At 45.0% G+C, this 24,638-nt stretch overlaps 2 protein-coding genes across 3 annotated transcripts; one reads left to right on the top strand and one right to left on the bottom strand.

Moving 5' to 3' along the window:
• Positions 1–8,205: 8,205 nt before the first annotated feature.
• Positions 8,206–11,527, top strand: LOC101290617 (novel plant SNARE 13). Its single transcript, XM_044599750.1, has 10 exons — positions 8,206–8,477; positions 8,699–8,791; positions 8,972–9,065; positions 9,146–9,183; positions 9,367–9,455; positions 9,546–9,625; positions 9,725–9,781; positions 10,231–10,323; positions 10,407–10,481; positions 11,092–11,527. Exons 1-10 carry the CDS (start codon positions 8,398–8,400, stop codon positions 11,200–11,202), a joined length of 810 nt encoding a protein of 269 aa, XP_044455685.1. The 5' UTR covers positions 8,206–8,397; the 3' UTR covers positions 11,203–11,527.
• Positions 11,528–12,328: 801 nt separating this feature from the next.
• On the bottom strand, positions 12,329–18,747 carry LOC123187803 (serine/threonine-protein kinase haspin homolog). 2 transcript variants are annotated; one of them, XM_044599749.1, is made up of 15 exons: positions 18,590–18,747; positions 18,362–18,491; positions 18,183–18,269; positions 16,308–16,407; positions 15,675–16,228; positions 15,391–15,514; positions 15,202–15,317; positions 14,642–14,753; positions 14,431–14,523; positions 14,286–14,347; positions 14,027–14,169; positions 13,279–13,349; positions 13,099–13,200; positions 12,849–12,915; positions 12,329–12,747 (listed from the first exon to the last, which is right to left on the bottom strand). In XM_044599749.1, exons 1-15 carry the CDS (start codon positions 18,609–18,611, stop codon positions 12,728–12,730), a joined length of 1,803 nt encoding a protein of 600 aa, XP_044455684.1. In that variant the 5' UTR covers positions 18,612–18,747; the 3' UTR covers positions 12,329–12,727. The 2 variants fall into 2 exon arrangements, with proteins under 2 accessions (XP_044455684.1, XP_044455683.1); XM_044599748.1 differs by having other exon boundaries at positions 13,148–13,200.
• Positions 18,748–24,638: the final 5,891 nt, after the last annotated feature.

Genomic DNA, 24,638 nt, shown 5'->3' with positions numbered 1-24,638 from the left:
CCTACCACTTGCTTATCATGCCTCCCATATTGTTGAACCAAGCCCCTAACCCACCTTGTCCTAGCAAACCGTTGATTGGCTATGTTACCGCTTTGCTCAGCCCCTCTTATAGCGTTGATAGTTGCAGGTGAAGATTAAAGTTTGTTCCTTGTTGGAACATGGAGATGTTGTTCCTTGTTCGGAACATGTTTACTTGTTGGGATATCACAATATATCTTATTTAATTAATGCATCTATATACTTGGTAAAGGGTGGAAGGCTCGGCCTTATGCCTGGTGTTTTGTTCCACTCTTGCCGCCCTAGTTTCCGTCATATCGGTGTTATGTTCCCGGATTTTGCATTCCTTATGCGGTTGGGTTATAATGGGAACCCCTTGATAGTTCACCTTGAATAAAACTCCTCCAGCAAGGCCCAACATTGGTTTTACCATTCGCCTCCTAGCCTTTTTTCCTTGGGAGTCGCGCATCCCGAGGGTCATCTTTATTTTAACCCCCCGGGCCAGTGCTTGTCTAAGCGTTGGTCCACACTAGAGCCCCTTGCAGCGCCACCTCGGGGAAACTCGAGGGCTGGTTTTAGTTGTACGGATTGCTTATCCGGTGTTGCCCTGAGAATGAGATATGTGCAGCTCCTATCGGGATGTCGGCGCATCGGGTGGTCTTGCTGGACTTGTTTTACCATTGTCGAGGATGTCTTGGAGTACCGGGATACCGAGTCTGATCGGAATGTCTCGGGAGGAGGTTTATTCCTTCGTTGACCGTGAGAGCTTGTCATGGGCTAAGTTGGGACACCCCTGCAGGGATTTGAACTTTTGAAAGCCGTGCCCGCGGTTATGGGCAGATGGAAATTTGTTAATGTCCGGTTGTAGAAAACCTAAATTTGACCTTAATTAAAATGAATCAACCGCGTGGGTAACCGTGATGGTCTCTTTCCGGCGGAGTCCGGGAAGTGAACACGGTTGTTGGAGTTATGCTTGACGTAGGTTGTTTTAGGATCACTTCTTGATCATACTTTTATCGACCGTGCTTCGCCTTCTCTTCTCGCTCTCATTTGCGTATGTTAGCCACCATATATGCTAGTCGCTTGCTGCAGCTCCACCTCATACCTTTTACCTTACCCATAAGCTTAAATAGTCTTAATCGCGAGGGTGCGAGATTGCTGAGTCCCCGTGGCTCACAGATACTTCCAAAACCAGCTTGCAGGTGCAGATGAGTCTGTGCAGTTGACGCAACCAAGCTCAGGAGGAGCTCGATGAAGATCTTGTCCATGGTGTTGTTCCATTCTAGTTGATCAGTAGTGGAGCCCAGTTGGGGTCGATCGAGGACCTTGTCGCATTTGGGGTTCTTCTTTTATTTTGGTTCCATAGTCGGACCTTGATTGTATTTGGTTGATGTAATGCTTTATTCATGTAATTGTGTGAAGTGGCGATTGTAAGCCAACTATGTATCTCTTTCCCTTATGTATTACATGGGTTGTGTGAAGATTACCTCACTTGCGACTTATGCCTTCAATGCGATTATGTCTCTAAGTCGTGCCTCGACACGTGGGAGCTATAGTCGCATCGAGGGTGTTACAGTATGTCTACTTAATGAAACACAAGTCTGAGACCTTTGAAAAGTTCAAGGAATTTCAGAATGAGGTAGAGAATCAACGTGACAGGAAAATAAAGTTCTTACGATCAGATCGTGGGGGAAAATATTTGAGTCACGAATTTGGCACGCACTTAAGGAAAATGTGGAATTGTTTCACAACTCACGCCACCTGGAACACCTCAGCGTAATGGTGTGTCCGAACGTCGTAATCGCACTCTATTGGATATGGTGCGATCTATGATGTCTCTTACCGATCTACCGCTATCATTTTGGGGTTATGCTTTAGAGACTGCCGCATTCACTTTAAATAGGGCTCCGTCGAAATCCATTGAGACGACACCGTATGAATTATGGTTTGGAAAGAAACCTAAGATGTTGTTTCTGAAGGTTTGGGGATGCGATGCTTATGTCAAGAAACTTCAACCTGAAAAGCTCGAACCCAAGTCGGAAAAATGCGCCTTCATAGGATACCCTAAGGAAACTATTGGGTATACCTTCTACCTCAGATTCGAAGGCAAGATCTTTGTTGCCAAGAATGGATCCTTTCTAGAGAAAGAGTTTCTCTCGAAAGAAGTAAGTGGGAGGAAAGTAGACCTTGATGAGGTATTGCCTCTTGAACCGGAAAGTAGTGCAGCTCAAGAAAATGTTTCTGTGATGCCTGCACCGATTAGAGAGGGAGTTAATGATAATGATCATGAACCTTCGAATCAAGGTACTACCGAACTTCATAGGTCCACGAGGACACATTCCGCACCAGAGTGGTACGGCATCAAGATCTATAGAGATAGATCGAGACGCCTCATTGGTCTTTCACAAAGCACGTACCTTGACAAGATATTGAAGAAGTTCAATATGGATCAGTCCAAGAAGGGGTTCTTGCCTGTATTGCAAGGTGTGAGATTAAGCACGGCTCAATGCCCGACCACGGCAAAAGATAGAGAAAAGATGAGTGGCATACCCTATGCCTCGGCCATAGGGTCTATTATGTATGCCATGTTATGTACCAGACCTGATGTGAACCTTGCCGTAAGTTTGGTAGGAAGGTACCAAAGTAATCCCGGCATGGAACACTGGACAGCGGTCAAGAACATCCTGAAGTACCTGAAAAGGACTAAGGATATGTTTCTCGTTTATGGAGGTGACAAAGAGCTCGTCGTAAAGGATTACGTTGATGCTAGCTTTGACACAGATCTGGATGACTCCAAGTCACAAACCGGATACGTGTATATTTTGAATGGTGGGGCAGTTAGCTGGTGCAGTTGCAAGCAAAGCGTCGTGCCAGGATCTACATGTGAAGCGGAGTACATGGCAGCCTCGGAGGCAGCACATGAAGCAATCTGGATGAAGGAGTTCATTACCGACCTAGGAGTTATTCCCAATGCGTCGGGCCCGATGACTCTCTTATGTGACAACACTGGAGCCATTGCCCTTGCCAAGGAGCCCAGGTTTCACACGAAGACCAGGCATATCAAGCGTCGCTTCAACTCCATTCATGAAAATGTTCAAGATGGAGACATAGATATTTGTAAAGTGCATATGGACCTGAATGTCGCAGATCCGTTGACTAAACCTCTTCCACGAGCAAAACATGATCAACACCAGAACTCTATGGGTGTTCGATTCATCACAATGTAACTAGATTATTGACTCTAGTGCAAGTGGGGGACTGTTGGAAATATGCCCTTGAGGCAATAATAAAATGGTTATTATTATATTTCCTTGTTCATGATAATTGTCTATTGTTCATGCTATAATTGTGTTATCCGGAAATCGTAATACATGTGTGAATACATAGACCACAACATGTCCCTAGTGAGCCTCTAGTTGACTAGCTCGTTGATCAATAGATGGTTATGGTTTCCTAACCATGGACATTGGATGTCATTGATAACGGGATCACATCATTAGGAGAATGATGTGATGGACAAGACCCAATCCTAAGCATAGCACAAGATCGTGTAGTTCGTCTGCTAAAGCTTTTCTAATGTCAAGTATCATTTCCTTAGACCATGAGATTGTGCAACTCTCAGATACCGTAGGAATGCTTTGGGTGTGCCAAACGTCACAACGTAACTGGGTGGCTATAAAGGTGCACTATGGGTATCTCCGAAAGTGTCTGTTGGGTTGGCACGAATCAAGACTGGGATTTGTCGCTTCGTGTGACGGAGAGGTATCTCTGGGCCCACTCGGTAGGACATCATCATAATGAGCTCAATGTGATCAAGAAGTTGATCACAGGATGATGTGTTACGGATCGAGTAAAAGAGACTTGCCGGTAACGAGATTGAAAAAGGTATAGGGATACCGACGATCGAATCTCGGGCAAGTATCATACTGATAGACAAAGGGAATTGTATACGGGATTGATTGAATCCTCGACATCGTGGTTCATCCAATAAGATCATCGTGGAACATGTAGGAGCCAATATGGGTATCTAGATCCCGCTGTTGGTTATTGACCAGAGAGATGTCTCGGTCATGTCTGAATGCCTCCCGAACCCGTAGGGTCCACACACTTAAGGTTCGATGACGCTAGGGTTATAGGGAAAGTTTGTACGTGGTTACCGAATGTTGTTCGGAATCCCGGATGAGATCCCGGACGTCACGAGGAGTTCCAGAATGATCCGGAGGTAAAGAATAATATACAGGAAGTGAGGTTTTGACCACCCGAAGTGTTCCGGGCATCACCGGTAATGTACCGGGACCACCGGAGGGTTCCGGCGGTCCACCGGGAGGGGCTACCAGCCCCGGAGGCTTGCATGGGCCAAGAGTGAGAAGGTACCAGCCCCTGAGTGGGCTGGTGCGCCTCCCACCAGGGCCCAAGGCGCAGCTAGGAGGAGAAGAGGGAAACCCTATGCCCAGATGGGCCTAAGGCCCACCCTAGGGCGCACCCCCCTCTCCCCCTTTTGGCCGTCCCCTCCATCCCATCTAGGGCTGCTGCCCCCTAGGGGTGGGAACCCCAGAGGGGGCGCACCCTCCTCCCCTCCTCCTATAAATAGTGGGGGTTTGGGGGCTGCCAAGGACACGAGTCTCTCTCTCTCAGCGCAGCCCTACCTCTCCACATCCTCGTTCTCCGTAGTGCTTGGCGAAGCCCTGCTGGAAACCACCCTGCTCCACCACCACCACGCCGTCATGCTGCTGCTAGAGTTGTCTTCCCCAACCTCTCCCTCCTCCTTGCTGGATCAAGGCGCGGGAGACGTCACCGGGCTGCACGTGTGTTGAACGCGGAGGTGCCGTTGTTCGGCGCTCAGATCGGAATCGACCGTGATCTGAATCGCTGCGTGTATGACTCCTCCAACCGTGTTCTTGCAACGCTTCCGCATCACGATCTTCAAGGGTACGAAGATGCACTCCCCTCTCTCTCGTTGCTAGTTTCTCCATAGATTGATCTTGGTGATGCATAGAAAATTTTAATTTCTGCAACGATCCCCAACAGGAACATATTGGATATTGGCCTAAAAAGGTTGAAACGGCGCGAAAAAGATTAAATGTGCTCTTCAAAAGAAATGACCATACTGCTGTTATGGAAAGGAAGAAAATCCTCATGGAGATGGATGAACTTTTGATAAAGGAAGAAATAATGTGCAAGCAGAGATCGTGTTTGGACAAAATGAAATGGGGTGATAGGAACACAAAATTATTTCATAGAAAGGCCACATGGAGAGCTAAGAAGAATAATATCTCGGCCCTTAAAAGGAGTGACGGGTCCCTCTCTCATGATGTGGACGAGATTAAAGGTATCACAAACTCATTTGTAAGAATCATTACTCTTGGGACAATACGGTAAACCCTTCTCATATTATCTCGCTTGTGAAACCTCTGGGGAATGATGAGATGAATGAGGATCTTTGTAAGCCTTTTACTGAAAAAGAGATTAGTGATGCTCTCTTTTAAATTGGTCCGTTGAAGGCTCCAGGGCCAGATGGGTTTCTAGCTGGGTTTTTTTCAGAGGAATTGGGGTTTGCTAAAGGAAGATATTGTTCTTGTAGTTCAACAATTTTTTATTTCGGGATGTATGCCAGAGAGGATAAATAATACAACTATTATGCTTATTCCTAAAGTGAAGAACCCCCAGTTGATAAAAGATTTCGGCCAATCAGTCCATGCAATGTCATATATAAAATTATCTCCAAGTGTCTTGTCAATAGAATGAGACCTCTGTTGGACGCTATGATTTCTCCTACACAAAGTGCGTTCATTCCTGAAAGATTAATTTCTGATAATGCTCTCGTAGCCTTTGAATGTATGCATTCATTGAGTATGCTAAAAGACAGTTGGGGTGAATACTGTGCGTACAAGCTGGACCTAGCCAAGGCATATGATCGTGTGGACTGGAGGTTCTTGGAAAGTATGATTCGAGCATATGGTTTTGCTCCAGTTTGGGTTGAGTGGATTATGACCTGTGTTACGTTAGTGAAATTTTTTGTGCGGTTTAATGGTCAAATGTTAGATTGATTCCAACCTTCTTGTGGTCTCAGGCAAGGGGATCCTCTATCTCCTTATCTATTCATGTTTGTGGCTGAGGCCCTTTCGTTGTTACTTCATGATGCTACGGCGAAAGGGGCTATCCAGGATTTTCGGCTGAACAGACATGCTTCAGGGTTCTCACATTTATTATTTGCTGATGATAGCCTCCTATTTTTTAAGGGTTCTTTGGAGCAAGCTCTGGTCATTAAATGGATTTTGGTAGCTTATGAGGAGGGGACGGGTCAATTGTTAAGCCCGGATAAATGCTCAGTTTTGTTTGGTAAAAAGTGTAGTCTGGAAGATCAAGTTTCTATCTTGGTGGTTCTCAAAATCACTGTTGATGGTTTTGAGGATAAATATCTTGGTTTACCTATGCTGGAAGGGAGGATGAAGGCCGGTAAATTCCAATCTACAAAAGATAAAGCGCTTAAGCGGGTTTCAGACTGGATAGAAAAATATGCTTCTAGCGGAGTGAAGGAGTTCCAGATTAAGTCAGTCGTACAGGCTCTTCCGGTCTATGCCATGGGTATTTTCCAATTTCCTGCTTCTATTTGTGAAGAGTTATCCCAAATCGTTGGGAATTTTTTTGTGAGGTGACCAGGAGGATAGGAAGAAAACTCATTGGCTGGCGTGGGATAAGTTGACAAGACCCAAAGATGAAGGAAGTATGGGATTTAGAGATTTAAGATTATTTAATCAAGCGCTTTTGGCGAAACAAGCTTGGCGTTTATTGGTTTTTTCGGACTCATTATGTGCAAAGGTGATGAAAGCAAAGTATTATCCTCATGGACATTTGCTAGACATTGTATTCCCTCATGTGACGTTGACTACTTGACAAGGTATTATGCATGGTCTTGAGCTGCTGAAAAAGAGGGTCATTTGGAAAGTTTGTGATGGTGCAAATATAAATATATGGAGAGACAGTTGGCTTCCTAGAGATTCGGGTCTTCAAATTTCTGCAAAAAAGAACAGAACCAGACTCAAATGTGTGTCTGAGTTATTCATTGGTGGCTCAAAAAGATTGGATGAGAATCTTATTCGGCATCTGCTCTTTCCACATGATGCTGAGGAAATTTTGAAGTTGCGTATTCTGACTGTTGGTGAGGGATATTTCATTGCTTGGCACTACGAGAAAAATGGTTTGTTCTCAGCTAAAAGTGTGTATATATTTGCGCTGAAACTTAAGGAAGATGAATCTGTATTTCATGCACTGGTAAGTTGTCCCAAGGCTCATGCGCTACGTTTGGCGGTAAGAGAGGTCTGGAATTTACCAGATGAAGTGTTTTTCAATTTTTGGGGCCGGATTGGTTATTTATCTTATTAGATCAAGTAAGGTCGCCGGTGCGTGAGCAAATTATATTCATGTTTTGGAGAGCATGACACCCGAGGAATGATTTGATTTTTGATAAGGGAAAGGAAAAAAATCTCCGCTCTGTGAGTTTCATTCAGGATTATTGGGCGTCATTCTCGTCCTGTCATCCCAATGTGAAGACGGAGATTAGCATCAAAGGTAAAGAGAGGGTAGATGGCTTAAATTTTACTAATGATATGCAAAAGAATTTTGTGACTTGGCAGGCTACCGCTACGGAGTTCATTAAGATTAATGTTGACGCAAGTTATGTGGAGGCTTTAAGGATTGCAAGTGTGGGCGTCGTGGCCAGAAACCATACTGGAGAAGTTATCATGTTGTCTTAGGATTATATTGGGGTGTGCAATAGCGCGGATGAAGCGGAACTGACAGCGATCCTTGCGGGGTTGTACATTGGTATTACTCTCCACAAGCCCATCATTTTAGAAACTGATTGTTCTTTTGTGGCTTCTTTCCTTGAAAATGATCTCAAGTTGATGTAAAGGTAGAAGCATTGAGTTTATCTGAGTTGATGATAAATTGTAAGATATTCAAAATTAACAGGATGACGCACGAGATTGCGAAGTTCAGCTTTGATAATAGGTCTGATGGTGTGCTTCTTAATAGTGTTCCGCCCTGTGTGGCTGAATTTGTAACGGATGATTGTATGAATATTTAAAATTAATTAATATATAGGAGGGGTTAAAAAAAGAAATTTGACCCCATCATCTCACCAAAATGACGCACCTGAACTCCAACAAGGCAAGAATCATCTGCTTTTCTCCGCCTAATCCCTGCGTGGCAGCGCACAGCTGGGCAGCTCACAGCTAGGATCACACGACTCCAGCCCCCAACCAAACCCAACGGCTCCGCAGTCCGCACCAACCCCTCCCCCTCGCCCCAACCGCCGCCCTCCTCGCCTCCACCGGAAGAGCTGCTCCCCCCGCAACCGGGCGGATCCCGCTAGGCGGAGGCGGAGATCCGGCAGCCGCCATGGCGGCGAGCGACGTGCCCATGAGCCCCGAGCTCGAGCAGGTCGACGGCGAGATCCAGGACATCTTCCGCGCCCTACAGTGAGCCAGATCTCTCTACCTTTTTTTTTGTTCGCCGCAGTGCTGCCGTTTCTTGAAACTTTTTAGGAGTACCAATTTCGTTCGTGGCTGTCCTGCAAAAGTAAAAAAGAAGGTTTACTGGCATCAGATTTCGCGTACCCGTGCTCAGACTATGGCTGGTTGCTTCCCGTGCTGGGTTGGTTGATTCTGAATTTCTGATGGGCGGTGGTTGTTTGCTGCAGCAATGGGTTCCAGAAGATTGACAAGATGAAGGACTCCAACAGGCAGTCCAAGCAGCTGGAAGAACTCACTGGGAAGATGAGGGAGTGCAAGCGGTAAGTCTTGTTATCGAACACTGCCATCGATGTTCCTACTTGAGCTGTTGAGCATGCAATTTCAGATCTTCTGCGTGTGGCATGATGAAATTTTGCAATCTCTTTACCTGGAGAATGTGCCACTGCCGAGTTCTCATACCATGTCTTAATTCTAGTAAATATGCCCGCGATTTCTTGCAGCTTAATCAAGGAATTTGATCGTGTACTCAAAGATGAGGAGAAAAGCAATACTTCTGAGGTCAACAAACAGCTAAATGACAAGAAGCAATTTATGGTTCGTGGTTTCCTTCATTCCTGTCTTTGTTGTGTCATGTTCCACACATGTATAATTTGTACCTTTGTGTGTTATGGCAGATCAAGGAGTTGAATTCTTATGTCACCATGAGGAAGACGTGAGTACACTTTTTTTTTCATGCTGTCTATAGATTTGAAGGATGTAATTTCGCAAAAAATCACTGATAAACCACATATTCTTAAATTTCATATATACACCTCCTGAAACTGCAATGTCTTCCGTCCCATTGTAAATCTGTTGGCGCTAATAGATGTGCTTTTCGGTTGTCATGGTGTTGCAGGTACCAAAGTAGCCTTGGTAATAAGAGGATCGAACTATTCGATGCTGGTAATGACCAGGTAGCTGAAGATAACGTTCAAATGGCATCAGGTAAAATTAAGTACTGTCATAAATTTTTTGTTATTATTAATCTTATGAAATGTTAACATTCTCATCCAAGTACCTCATTATTTTTTGCAGAAATGTCAAATCAACAACTGATTGATTCTGGAATGAAACAAATGGACCAAACAGACCAAGCTATTGAGCGTTCGAAAATGGTGCACTGCAAACTTACACTTTCGTTTGTTGTTCACTCTTTCATAAGGTGTTTTTACAAGTCGCAAACAAAGGAAATTTACAGAAATTTGTTGTTGTAGGTTGTTGCACAAACTGTTGATGTTGGAGCTCAAACTGCTACAACTCTAACACAGCAAGTAAGTTTTCTGGACCAATGAAATTGGATGTTTCTTGATTTCAAGTGTGTTCTGAATGGGAATTTGGGAACTATATTGCCCTTTTAATGCCTAAGGGATAGTTCAACTGTGGTTCCTATTCTGTTTCTCCATTTCTAGTATATTCAGATCACCTCTGTAATCCAAAGGCAACATCCCTCCAGTTCCTTTATACTCAACAAACTGTAAGGTGTATCGATCAATCTGTATTTTCCGGAGAAAACCGCAAAACCAGAACCAGTGGATCTGTTTACACTGGAGACTGTTTTCAGGATAGCTTTGTAAAACCCAAGTAGGATGTGTAAACATTACTTGGTTAAAGAATCTTATTTATCGCTCCGTTATAAGTTGTGGTTTGAAGTTCAGCTTTTATAAGCTTTACCTACCATTGGTGCCATATCCTTTCTCGTAAGTTATCTATCATTTTTCAGACTGACCAAATGAAGAGAATTGGCAATGAGCTAGATTCCGTTCACTTCTCATTGAAGAAAGCTAGTCAAATGGTGAAAGAGATTGGTCGTCAGGTTATCTCTCCCTGTCCTTACATGTCTTTGTTTGGTATATGTGAAGAGACAATGGCTGAGACTTGCAATATTTGTTGTTGCAGGTTGCAACTGACAAATGCATCATGGGGTTTCTGTTTTTGATAGTTTGTGGTGTGATTGCGATCATTGTTGTCAAGGTATGATATGCACTGTGTTAGTATTTGTATTGGGTATGAATAGGATTAGTTGTTTTAGAGGCTGTGGCTGGTTAAGGAACAAACCCTCCATACTTACATGTTCAACTAAAAGCCAAGTTCCTCTAGAGAACGGAAATATGTGTACTGTCAGTTGAGTTAGCTGCTGCAATTAGCTCGTTTCCTGATAAGAGTATACATTGGAGATAAAATATCGGATGAAAAAGCGGGGATAATGAAATTCTGTGCACATTCAGTGGTGGAGTCAGCTGCTGCACTTAGCTAATTTCGTGATAATAGGATGCAGAGAAATGTCCAATGAAAAAGTGGGGACAACTTAGTCAGTAAAGCTAGAACAAAATGACTTTGTATCAATTTTGGGAAATAAAGGAGGCAAAGCAAAATCCCCTTTGGTAGTTTGGTGGAGATAAAAATGACTCCTGCGCCTATCTAAATTCTTGATAAGAATATGGTTGGAGATAAAGAATCCCATGACACGTGTCATCGCATGCATACTTGCTTTGTCCCAAATTGGCAAAACAAAATTTGATTTTGACTTTACACACTTGTTTTCCTACTTGCAAATGATAATCTGACCTTGTCTTTCTCGCAGATCGTCAACCCGCATAACAAGAGCATCCCAGACATCCCGGGACTGGCGCCTCCTGCACCTCCTGCGCAGAACCGGAAGCTGCTATCCGTAGATCCTTTCAGAATGCTCTGAGCATTCGGGAATGGAAGTCTCGTGCCATGCAGGTCTCTCGCTCTGAAGCCAAAACACACGATGTCAACTGTTCCATTGGTGCTTGCTTGTACATTATACCCGTATGTAATTTTCTTTGATTGGTTCATTCTTTCCACACTGGTTGCTGTTAGCTTCGGATTGTTAGTAGCACTTCGGTTGTGTGGTGTTTAAATTGCCTGGCTTTCTTGGTTGTGTACATGCGTTAGTGGTGACCAGTGAGAGTTATGCGATTAATGTTTGCTCGTATACCTTCCTAAAACCAGCCGATTCTATTCATTATGAGAATGTGAATGTTGGCCATCCATTATCCTGGCCTTGTGAGCATGTTTCGGTAATTCATTTTGCTGCTGAAATGCCTTGTCAGATCCCAGTTCTGATGGCAAGATCTGATGAGTATAAGTGTAAATCTAAGAAGAAATTGGGGATAAGCTGGCCAAATCAAGGTGCCAGATCTGTGTTAAAGTATTTGTAACGTATATGTTCTAGGTCTAGGGCCAGAATGAGGGGAATAATTCTCGATGCCTATTCAGCCACAACCCGGCTGTTATATAGGTTCAACTTTAACTGCAGGTGAAAGTAACGAAAATTGCTTTTCGAGGTTGAGCTCCATGGAGGTCGGTTTTTGATAAATTCAAAATTCATCAAAAATCATATTTTAATATTTTAAAAAATTCTGAAAAAACACAGATATACATGGAGGCATAACACACATGTGTACAAATTTTCAGGACGAAATGTGTTGAAATGAGGGTTGTGCAAAAAAAAATACATGGCTTTTCGGCACATGATCGTTCATCCCCAAAGTCCATAAATTTATTTATTTTTGCACAGATCGCACTTCAAAGGTATTTCATCCTAAAATTTTGCACATATACACATCACATCCTTGTATACTTATACATTTTTAGATTTTTTTTTTAAACTAATAAGTTTGAATTTTGAAATTTTCAAACATTTCGGCCTCCATGGAGTCCAAAACGCCCCACTCTATAGTTCTTGTGTCTTAAGCAATCTCAGCCGTCGAGCGAGGTTTAACCCGAGCGCTGATGGCTGTCCGATTCCACAAAGCGTTTTCAAAACTCAGCTAACTGAAGAAACTCGACGCTTCATCAGGTTCAGGTTCTGACATGCTTGCTCCCTGAAGTACATTCATTTTGTTGCTGAATGGTTGCAGCTGCATATAGCAGCTTTACATACATATATTCAAGCAGTCCTACAAGCGACAGCAGCCATATTACATAATTAGACAGCAAGCTCTCTTGCATGTCATGTGGGGACGAACAAACATGTGTGTTCGATCTCTAGTGCCCACCACATTCCTAAACCCTAAACCCCAAGCCAACGAAATGGTTAGTCGACGGGCAGATGCAACTACAGGGGAGGCATTGCTGAGGGTCGCACATCCTCCTCTTCCAACAGCAGATCGCTGAAAATGGGATCAGCAAGGCAATCTCTAGCAGAACCGCACGAGGAAAGCCGTTTCTTGAACGACCGGAGCTCTCTCTCATCTGTGGAGTTGCACGCCTAGCAAAGTGTTCACAAAGTTAGAGAATCTGGCAAATTTGACCTGCCGGGATTAACAAAACCGATGTGAATTCCCGAGTCACAGAAAAGTAGCGACTCACCTCGTATTTCTTCTGTAGCACAATATCCACAAGGTAAATTAGCCAGACGACATTCGTCTTTGGGAAGCTGCAATAACACAGGTACATGATCAGCACATGTCATGTCAGCAAATTTTGCAGTTCAGAAGAAATAGCTAATTCATTTGTAATTCCTGAGCATTTTTTTTTGTTCCATTTGATAGTTAATTATGCATTTATGCACAATATTTTTGCAACTGAAGAACCAAGATGGTCATTTATGTTCCATTACCAACAAGGAAGAATTTTGGTGAAGAAAAGTCTGCTGTGATATGCAATACCTGCCTTCCCAGCATTCCTTGGTAATTTGTTTCATCTTGCGATAAGTTTCTGCCTGCATATATGAGAACCATGCATTATAATAGCTCAAAAGGGTTTATCATGGTAATCTGAATATTAATCATCTGAAAACCTGCTTGTCTCCTTTTGGTCCTTTAAATAAGTCAGGGTCCTCAGACAGGTCAAGAAAGAGAATGGCATTCCCTACAGATTGACATTACAAAGATAAAAGATTATCAAGGTATCGGAAACATACGGGGAGCTATATGTCTTCAATGTTCTATCATCACATTGCTTTAGGGGAAGGCTATTGCATTTGATATACTCGTCCGAAAAAGCTTGTCCCAAACTTGTCCTAACTTGGTGTTAGATACATCCATTTGAGGGACAAGTTTTTTCGGACGGAGGGAGTACAACTTTAAACTTTTTATGAAGCCAACGTTATCCTGGTGACTGGTTCTAAACATGTTATCCTGGTGACGCCCACTTCCTTCATGAATTTCAACTGCATTATGCAGTCAAACATTGTATTTTTTAAGAGCCATCTCGGGAATAAGGGATACTGGGTCCAGCAAGTATTTGTAAATTTCATTTTACTATTGTACGATTTGGCTTTCCTATGGCTGAGATAGTTGTATGATTCTCACAGCTCACAAATGTATTAAATAAACTTAACCGATTTCACTTTTTTGCATAGTTCTAGGAAACTTAATCCATATCATAATGTAAATCACAGAGCAATCAAAAATTGCACAAAGACAATAAGCACAGTGTAGTTCTAGGAATCTTAATCTATATCAAAAGGTAGATTGCAGAGGAATCAAAAATTGCATGAAGAAAATAAGCACAATGTATTCCGACCAAGAAGTCAATGTAAGCACCTGTATTGATCCGAGAAAGAGTGAAGTCAATTATGGAGATGGTCAAACCAAAAGTTCTAGCACGAATCCTCTTCCCTTGAAGAGTGATGCTCATTGTATGATCCTTGTTTGACATTTCATCACGAGCCAAAAGAATATTACCCCTGCCATGTGTTATGGTGGTAAGTGACCATTAATAGCTAACACTGCATATCAACGAGAAAGAAAAAGTGGAATCCTAGGCTACACATGAATGAGAAGCAGCATTGAAAGGACAAACCAATGCAAATCTCGATGTTCAAATTCGCAGGCACTCTCAGCTACAGCTAAGGAGGCAGTAACCTGCATCAAGGATGTTAATTTAGTTATGCTAGCAACTTTGTAGTTCAAGTAAGAATGTAGTTTAGGAAATGCCAAGTGCATACTTGAAGCAGTAGACTGCGAGCCTCATTATAGTCGAGTAAAGCGAATTTTTCAAGGTCTCTCCCACCGTCTGCTTGTACAAAGATAATATAATGCTGAAACAAAAGTTACATGTGTGAGGGTAGGTAATTGAGGAAACATGGTTCTCAGTCCTCACTGATGCGCCAACACAACGAGTAAATGATAAGTGATCTATTTGATCTAAATTCTTACCTGATCGTTTGAGAAGTCCTTTGGATGATCATTCTCAGATTCATGTTTGGAATCCCAATCTTCCCAAGCACTAATCAGTGAAGGGTCATATGGTCCCTTACAAACCCAAAAGCTGCAAATACGCAAAAGAGAGGACCATTTATGATTTCATACTAACTATTATGCATGATCCTGCAGACAGAATCAAACATCTTACATGTTGTATCACATAGGCTTCATCAATTTTTTGTGGTTCTAGAAAACACCGAGTTGTAACATTTTAAAGGGATATAACATACAAATTCTTCAGACAGAGTGCTATGGGTATGTCTGGATGGTGGCCAAAACCCACCACACCAATTCTTTGTTCTGCCAGTGCATCTTTGTCTACCCTAGTTCATTTTTCTTTCCAACGTTGGCCAACTTATGGGCAAGCAAAAGCTTCACCACATTTTGGGTAGCCAACTAATTGGTAGGGCAAGCCTGGGCTCAAATATACCACCCTATATGTGTAGTAATTCTGGTAAAAAAAACATGCACAGTAAATATGTGTGCATTTTTTCCCACGGAAAGGGACATACTCTTTAGTCTCAATGAAGCCATCGCATGAATAGTCTTTTCCTTTATCTCCCTGGTCCGTTCTCAAATTATTTAGTGTTAGACAAAGCAAAGCTTCCTCGAGTACTTCTTCCGATTTCTACAAAACAGAACCATCTAATGAGTAGCACAACATTTCAGAGTTGAGAACAACCCAAATGAATGAAATAAACCTTCTGAGTCTCTCCATTGACCAATGAATCCCCATCGAAGGGTACCACTTTACAGACAGTGCTTCCAGCCCTGTAGGCCTCGCCATAAGTTCCTTCACCAAGCTTCACTATGCTGTCTAACTTGCTGCTTTCACAAATATCTTTGTCAATTGATAAATAAAAGCAACAGTGCAGGTAAAAAAAGTAAATTAACTCATTTTGAAATGTTATGACAAACTGATCTTCTTTCAGCTGCCCAAAAAACAGAGTAACGACAAATTTATGTGGAAGGTTGAAATACCTACCAGTAAGCAGAAAAAACATCTGCTAAAGTAGCTGGTGCAGATTGCCTGCAAACCATGAGAAGTTGTGCAGAGGCAGTCAGAGCTTCACCACTTGATGAAGGAATGCTGATGCGGGGGGGTTCCTCAATGTTAAGCTCACTAAAGGACGTGACAATGCTGGTTTCGCCTGCAATGTTCTTTGTACTCTCATTAGTGTATCCTGAAAGGATTGTCCTTCTTGTTGGGTGCATCCCTGACCCTCTGTCCTTTTCAGGTGTCCTATAAGCTTTTTCAGAATAATTTTCTGTACTGCAGTTACTGATGACTGATGGGATAAGTGGGGTCTCCATGATATCAAACAATTGATTGGATGCTGCACATCTTGCAAGCTTGAAGATTTTCCACCTCTCCAATATTGCAGGCAGATCATGCACAATGAGACTCTGCTCCATCCCTCCTGCCCATGTGCCAAAGTTCTTGGGCGAAGGGCTCTCTTCCATCAGCTCAAAAGCATCGACTTCTTCAAAATAAGCCTTTTCTTTACTCAAGTCGGGTGGCCCTCCAAGAGGTTTTTTCTGATAAAAGAGAAGCAAGCTTAGAAGGCAAACAACTTTAACATTATCAGTAAGTACGCCTGAAAAATGTTAGCCGCACCACTCTGTTACACGGTTTTGGTGGTCGTTTGAGTGCTCTGCAGAGTTTCTGTTGAGGCTGAAGATTTGTCCCGGGTGCAAAAAATATACTTTCCCGCCCTCTATCAAGTTTCACCAAACAATGTCAGAGGTAAAAAAAAGAGATCTATAGCACTAAATTTCAGTAATTAAAATGGGGAAAATCCTCACAAAGCAAACAAAGGAGACAATGCACATGGAAACAAACACTCTCCACCCTCATGTATTCTATTGTGAATGACATGTTGCAGGCTGAGAGAATGCCAGGTTTAGCTTACCACACTCCAATTTGATTGATGCAGCAAAATGCTAACAGGAAGTAAGCCTAACTCAATTGAGTGGGGGAGTGAATGCACAATCAGACCCAGGTTCAAGATGCAAATTTGGGTCCTAATTCTTCTCTATCAACAGAACATGTAGTTCCTCCTGCAAGTTCCTTCAAAAATACTCCCTCCGTCCCATAATATAAGAGCGTTTTTCACACTAGTGTAGTGTAGTGTCAAAAACACTCTTATATTATGGGACGAGGGAGTACTTACGAAATTTATTTCAAACAAACACACAACATATTTTCAGTTCAAAAGAATAATTTTCTGCAACAAAACAAAATGATTGCACCAAAAGTTCGAATCTTCATAGCTTATGCTGCCTAGGTCGCTAAAATTATCTTGTTTTGGAAAGGCCCATAAAACTAGCTTACTTTTGCCACTTAAGTAATTTTCTCCGTCAGTTAAACAGTAGCGATGACATCCCAAGTACCTAAGACTTGCTCCGCAGCTTAAATATCAATACGTCAGAAAATCAAGGTAATTTCGAAGTCCACTATAATGACACATGCATAACAACAGAATTCATGGAACAAAAGAGGTTAAAAAAGGCAGTTTCCCCCTTTTAGACTAAAGCCACTGTAAATAAGGTGGAGGTCTCCTTAAGACAAGTGTAAAACTAGTGATATAAGGGGGATCCCGCAAAGTAAAGCAATTTAACAGTTTCCAGCTTCAGGTTGAGAAAAGGCACTTGAGATATCAATGACAGTAAAGTCTCCAAAACGTCTACTATTTGTTTACAGCGGGAGTACTACATAAGATGCATTGATTCCCTAACATTGCACCTTGAAACACATCAAAGTTTGGATTCGAACACCACAGAACCACATCAGAAAGAGATGGAAGGGGATTGCTAAATGGAAAAACGAGAATGAAAACCTTAATCACATGCTAACTCATACGAAGGGCTTGCTCTCTCTAGCTTCACTAGTGAACTATCCACTGACAAAACTGACTCCACTCCTGGGACGAGCAAGCCTTTCAGAAGGCTTCCCTGAGAAGCTAAGCCTCACACATAAGGCCAGGTTCCCTTATAAGCTAGCCTCCTCACATAAGGTTCAGAGGTTGTTTCGTTGCCTACGTGGAAAGATACAAAAGTTGGCAGTACAGACGAGACAAGGTGCTCGACTGAACTTGTTTACTTCCTTGTGATACTAGTATTGACCAGGCACATAGGAGTAGATGAAACACAAGCAAGGAAAAACTAAATACTCTTCTCATCGAGGAATAATGAGAGAGAACAGCTTATGCGATTGGTCGTGCATAAGTGTTCACGAAGGAAAACGAAATGAATAAGACAAGACAAGACCACAATCATTATAATATTCAACAAAAATGGGGAAAAAACTTACAATTTTTTTTTTTGAAAGAGAGCGGTAATAAATTTCAACTTGGTATGGAGCTAGGCACGACTACGGGTGGATAATGGCCGGAGGCAGCACTGAATCACGGCAGATCAACGCCTCCAACACAGGCCAACGGCCGAACACTGAAACACACCCACAAAATGCAGCGAAATGGCCGAGACGCACCTGATGGAGAGCGACCGGTTCCAGCTGGTCCGCTTGACCGGCGCGAAGCTCGGCCGGTTCTCGACAGCCGCCGCGACGCCGCCTCTCCTGGGCGCAGCAAAAAAACACGGCGAGATCAGCGAAACCCTAGGACCGACCGAAATCCCCCCGCGCCCGCCGCCGGCGGCCCCGGCACTTACGCGTCCGCGTTCCTCTGCCTCGACGCCTCCTGCGCCCGGCGGCGCTCGTACACCGCGCCGATGCGAGGCCCGCCGCCGCCGCCGCTGGCCAGGATCTCCGCCCACGCGTCGCCGCCGCCGCCGCGAGCGCCTGCGGGAGAGAGAGGGCACGGCCGGGTTAGTGAGGGGGGGGGGGGGGGGGGGGGGCGTAGAGGGCGGGCGGGCGCGGCCAGGGCTCGCGGTTCGTACCTTCCCGTGCCGCCACGGCCATGGGGCCTCGTCAGAGGGGAGTGAGAGCGAGGGGACTGCGGTGTATGGAACGCGGAGCGGAAGACGAAGTTTTGAGGTTGGAGCGAGCGAGTTTGAATTTTGAGTTTGGACTTCTCCGGCCGTTGCGGTGCCTCGGGACCGAACACGTGCGCGTACTGGCTGCTTCTTGTAATCTTGTACTCCCTCCTTCCATCTATATAGAGTCTAATGCGTTTTTTGAGGTCAACTTTGACTAAATATTAGAACAATAATATATGACATCAAGTTATATAAAGCATACCGTCAAATTAGTATGTGAAAGGAGATTCCAATTATAATTTTCACATTATACATTTTATGTATTATTAATCTTATCAATAGTCAAATGTTGTCTTAAAAAACGCATTACGCCCTATATAGATGGAAGGAGGGAGTACCCCGAAATTTCATTCTCGCATTTTTAAATGATCTGAAATGTGTAGCAACTCGTAGCAAAGAGTTTTTCTCTCCGTGCCTCGCGGAAGGAACCCTAGCAGCCGCCGGGAGAGGCCAACCTTCCGGCGCCGTCCTCCGGCGGCTCCCCTCCACCGAGGGTCGTAAGTGGTGAAAGGGGTTGCCGGATTCACACGTGTGGATTGTTTTTAGTTTAGTATTTTTAGATTGTTCATAGTTTTGGCTCTGCGAGTGGTGATGGCAGCGCTGAATAAAGATTCTTTAGATCCTTCCTCGACATAGCGATCGGTTCTATAGTTGGGAATGGATTTAGAAACTAGATTGTTCAAGAAAGAATGGTGTGACGGTGGTGGCATCCTCATGGTGGACCTGTGTTCTCGGGCTCCGCCGTTGCGGCGACGTTTGCTCCAACGCCGACGCGGAGATTGGGAGGTAGTCTAGGAGCGGATGCAGATTGTGGTCTGCATCGACGACATCTGGAAGATGGTAGATTATGTCTTGGGTTCGTGATTCATGGATAACAGGTATGATTTCCTCCTCTGATGTCTTAGTCGTGCGGGATCTGGAGTTCGATGGCGTGTACATAACTAGAAATTAAATAAATCCTAAATCTAAACTACGGTAGTCGTCAGAGCACACACGTGCAGTGGCGGTGGAGCCTACTGAAAGATCGTGGATGTCGCCTAGAGGGGGGTGAATAGGCGCTTTAAAATAATTACGGTTTAGGTTTGAACAAATGCGGAATAAACCTAGCGGTTAATTTGTCAAACACAAAACCTACAATAACTAGGCTCACCTATGTGCACCAACACTTATACTAATCAAGATAAACAACTATGTGATAGCAAGATATATGACAAGAAACAATATGGCTATCACAAGGTAAAGCGCATAAGTAAAGAGCTCGGGTAAGAGATAACCGAGACAGGCGGAGACGACGATGTATCCCGAAGTTCACACCCTTGCGGATGCTAATCTCCGTTTGGAGCGGTGTGGAGGCACAATGCTTCCCAAGAAGCCACTAGGGTCACCGTAATCTCCTCATGTCCTCGCACAATGCAAGATGCCGTCATTCCACTAAGGGACCCTTGAGGGCGGTCACCGAACCCGTACAAATGGCAACCCTTGGGGGCGGTCACCGAACCTGTCAGGACCCCGACTCAATGCCACATCGATCTAGCATGTAACACCTCATATCACTTTGCGGCCTCACGCACGGTATCCCCACGGGTGTCGCCTTACCTTTGCCCGGGACCGTTTGCGCCTGTTGGCACACGTATACGATGGTGTCGCTAGCATCCATAAGATAAAGAGCCCGGGCTGACATGGCTAGTCGTAAACCCAAAGTGGCACTAACTTACCGGGATAGGCATCCATGACCCAGCATCGAACGTGTCGGTCATCAGCGAGTGAATCCAGGCTGTAGCACTGGGCTAACAGGACTCCGGTGAACCGGGCTGTAGCGGGCTAACAGGACTCCGGTATTCATCGCGTGACATTTCCCCGAAGGGACAGACACAGGATCGAAGAAGGACACATGCCGGTCAGCCTAGTGTTCCGGAGCAGTAGCAAGCTACCAGGGCTCAGAGGAAACACTAGGAGACATTTCCCGGTAAGAGAGACTACTAAGGATAAACAACTAGATAGTCAGATCCCACACATAGCAATACACATTACACGTACGCATAACATGCAAGTATGTGCTGTACAACATGGCATCACAGCATAACTCAACAACTCATATAGATAAGGCTCAAGAGCCATCATAGCATTATTACAAACAGGGGTCACATGACCCAACATTCAGAGCAATCAAGCAACAAACAGAAGCATTACATGTCTGAGTACAGACATCTATAAATGAAAAAGGCTGAAAGCCTGACTATCTACAACGTCCGATCAAGATTGTAGCTGAGGTACAAGCTACTCGTCGAAGTCCACGAGAACACTATTAAGACCGAAGTCTCCGCTGCAAAACATAAATAAAGCAACATGAGTACAAAGGTACTCAGCAAGACTTACATCAGATCCTATCATACATGCATTTGTATCAAGAGGGTAATGTGGGGTTTAGTTGCAGCAAGCCAGCTTTGACTCTGTGGCTATCCTGTTCTACGACTACCAGAAACTCTTGAGGTGAGACAACGTACACGAGTCCACTAGTCACCACACAATACACTACTATGGATTCATCCCCGTCTCCCTACGAGAAGGCCATCCATAGCACTCACACTTGTCTTGAGCATTTTAGAGTATCCACTTCAGTTGTCTATGTACCATGTAAGCATCCAAGAAGTCCATAACCGCGGACCCGGCTATTCGAATAGATCATGTTAACCCTGCAGGGGTGTACTTCTTCACACATGCTCTCGCCACTTACCGCCATGTACACGTCATGTATCTCGGCAACCTTCAAGCGGAAGCCTGGCGAGGGTGTCGGCCACGACCTGACTAACCACACAAGACTCTAATCCAGGTTTATCGCCTATTCGGGTTCCATCCGCAAGGAGATCCGGTCGGGGTGTCGCTCACGGCCCCAAACGATGTGAGCAGGGTTCCCAAGCCCACCATCCGGGTGCCACTTGGTACACCGTGCCACTTGTGCCTAGTCTGTCCCAAGCCCACCCTGCCGGGTGCCACTTGGTAGAAAAATAGCACTAACTACAAACACCAGAAACTAGTTGCGACTCCTGGACAGAGATCAAGTTGGTTAATAAGTCGAGAGGGCTTGGAGCGCCCGGAGCCCAATGTGTGGTAGTATCGAGTCATTGGACAACATACATAGAACTCGGTGCTTAAGGACGGTTCCAATGAGACAACCCACCATGTACTCCTACATGGCCTCTCACCACTACCTTTACCAAATCGTGTTCACACACTTCACTCTCAGCATCAGAACATATCGTAACACTCCAATTCATTCCCAATGAACCAGACCTGACACAACTCTAAGCAATAGCAGGCATAGCATGGTAGGAACACAACATGGCTCAATCAACTCCTACACATGCTAGTGGGTTTCAACTATTTACTGTGGCAATGATAGGTCATGCAGAGGAATGGGTTCAACTACCGCAGCACAAAGTAGCAGATGAATCGTTGTTGTCCTAATGCAATAACTGAGAGCAGGAGCGAGAGAGTAGGGTTTTATCGAAATGAACAAGGGGGTTTGCTTGCCTGGTAAATCAACGGAGGAGGCACTGCTTCACAGACAGGTACTCTGGAACAGACTCCGGAGCAGGACCTATCAAGAAGGAACGGTGCCAACAATCAAAACACAAGCATATGCAACACAATGATGCATGAACATGGCATGAAGATGTGATGCTGATTGTGCTAATGCAACTAGTACTCATTTGGTTTGAAGTCCATTTGAACCAAAGCTCAAATGCAATTCTAAATTAAGTCTCTTATATATGCCATAATGTGTTTTCCCATAAACAGCATGTATAAGTTGGTTTGTCATGCATGAGACTAGTACAGATGGAAAGATTGCATTTTTCTGATAATTTTTCATATATAAATTATTTTAATCTGAGCTACGGTTGAATTGATATGAATTTTTGAAGTTTAAATCAATTTCTGGAATTTCCTGATTTATTATAACTCCAGAAAATATATATTGCGTCAGCATTGAGTAAGCATGACGTCAGCAGTCAACTGCGGCTGACTAGGGTCAAACCTGATGTGTGGGGTCCACACGTCAGTGACAGGGGGTTAAACAGGGTTAGTTTAATTCTAATTTAAAAGGTTAGTGGCGCTGGGGCTCACTGTCAGTGTCAGGGGGGGTTAGTTAACGGTGATTAGCACTAAGCTAATCACCTGGCCGACGGGGCCCACTCGTCAGGTCGGCGAGGTCATCGGCGGTGACCTCTGGACGCGGCGGCGTCCGCGATACCGGCCACGGGGACGGCGTCGGAGAGCACCGGGGCGTAGCCCGGGCTCTCGCGCATCTGGAGGGGCAGGTGGGAGGAGCTGGGGAGGCCTGAGCTCGCCGGAGCAAAGCTCGCGGCGGCGGCTGGAGCTCGGCTTCGATCGGGAACGGGCTGCGGGGCACGGGGAGGCCACCTGAGGGGCTCGGTGGCACCCTCGTGGCACCGGGAGCACGATGGGGTGCTCGGTTGCAAGCTGCGGTGGCCAGGGCGACGGCGGCGACATGAACGGTGGCAGGAAGCTTCGGCCGTGGTGGGGAGGAGGCTACGGCGAGCGGGCAGCTAAATGGAGGGAGGGGAACGGTGGCGGAGCTCACCGCGGACCTCCAGGGCTGCTCGTTGCGGCCGGGGACGCGTTGGAGACGGCGAATCGGAGTCGGCGGTCGGCGGCGTCCGAGGAGGAAGACGATGGCGATGGCGGCTCCACAGGGCGTCCGGCATCTTGTGGCTTGACGGAGAGCTTCAGGGCGAGGGGGCGGAGCTCCTGCGCGTGTCGGAGAGGCGAGGGGGAGGCGGTGGCTACGGCTACGGTGGACGGCGGCGATGAGCTCTGCTCGGCTGCGCGCGAGAGAGAGAGCAGAGGAGGGGGGAAGGAACGAGAGAGAGTGAGAGGGTACGGGGGGGGTGCGTGGCGTCTCCCGGGCGTCCAGACGAGGAGGGGAGAGGGCAGGCAGGCAGAGAGGAAGGTGGCGTGGCGCGGCGGAGCGCGCGCGCGTTGGACACGCGCCCGTCCTCCTGTCGGGGAGGAAGGCGACAGAGGGGGGGGGCAGGTGGGCTGGGCCGGCGCTGGCTGCTGGGCCGGCCAGGCCGCACAGGGAGGAGGCCCAGGTAAGTTTCTCCTCTTTTTCTGTTTTCTAATTTTTCTGACATTTGTTTTGATTTAATTAAAATATTAAATCATTTTATTACCTTATGCCAATTTTTTGCAGGAGCTAGCTATATTATTCCAGAGCTCCTTTATAAATGGCATAATTTTTGGACCATGTTATATATATATATAACAATATATATCCAAAGCAAATAATTATCGGATTAATCCAAATGGCCAAAATTAAATATCCATGAGCTCCTAAAATATTTGTTTGATTTTTACCTCTGACCAATATTTTCAGAGAGCAACATGAACATTTCCTTGGACCTTTTGGAGCAATTTTTATTTGGGTCATTTCCAAAAATGATTCTGAGGGTTTCACAAATCCCCATTTCAAATTAAATGGAATTTAAACATGATGCACAAATGACTAGCTAGTTTAGGTCATACCAGACTAGGGATGTGACAGAACCCGTACAAATGGCAACCCTTGGGGGCGATCACCGAACCCGTACACTTTGGCAACCCTTGGGGGCGGTCACCGGTACCCGTCAAATTGCTCGGGGCGATCTCCACAACCTAATTGGAGACCACGATGCTTGCCCGGAGCTTTACACCACAATGATTGAGCCCCAAACACCACCAACCGTCTAGGGCGCCAAGGCACCCAAGAGGAACAAGCTCTAGGGTGCCCAAACACCCAAGAGTAATAAGCTTCTCAAACTTCACTTCCACGTATCACCGTGGAGAACTCAAACCGATGCACCAAATGCAATGGAAAGGGCACACGGAGTGCCCAAGTCCTTCTCTCCCAATCCCACCAAAGCAACTAATTCTAGAGAAGAAAATGAGA

Source organism: Triticum aestivum, chromosome 2A, assembly GCF_018294505.1.
Source record: "Triticum aestivum cultivar Chinese Spring chromosome 2A, IWGSC CS RefSeq v2.1, whole genome shotgun sequence".
Lineage (NCBI taxonomy): Eukaryota > Viridiplantae > Streptophyta > Magnoliopsida > Poales > Poaceae > Triticum > Triticum aestivum.
The sequence above is the reverse complement of the archived record's forward strand: the minus strand, read 5'-3'. Positions and strand labels throughout refer to the sequence as shown.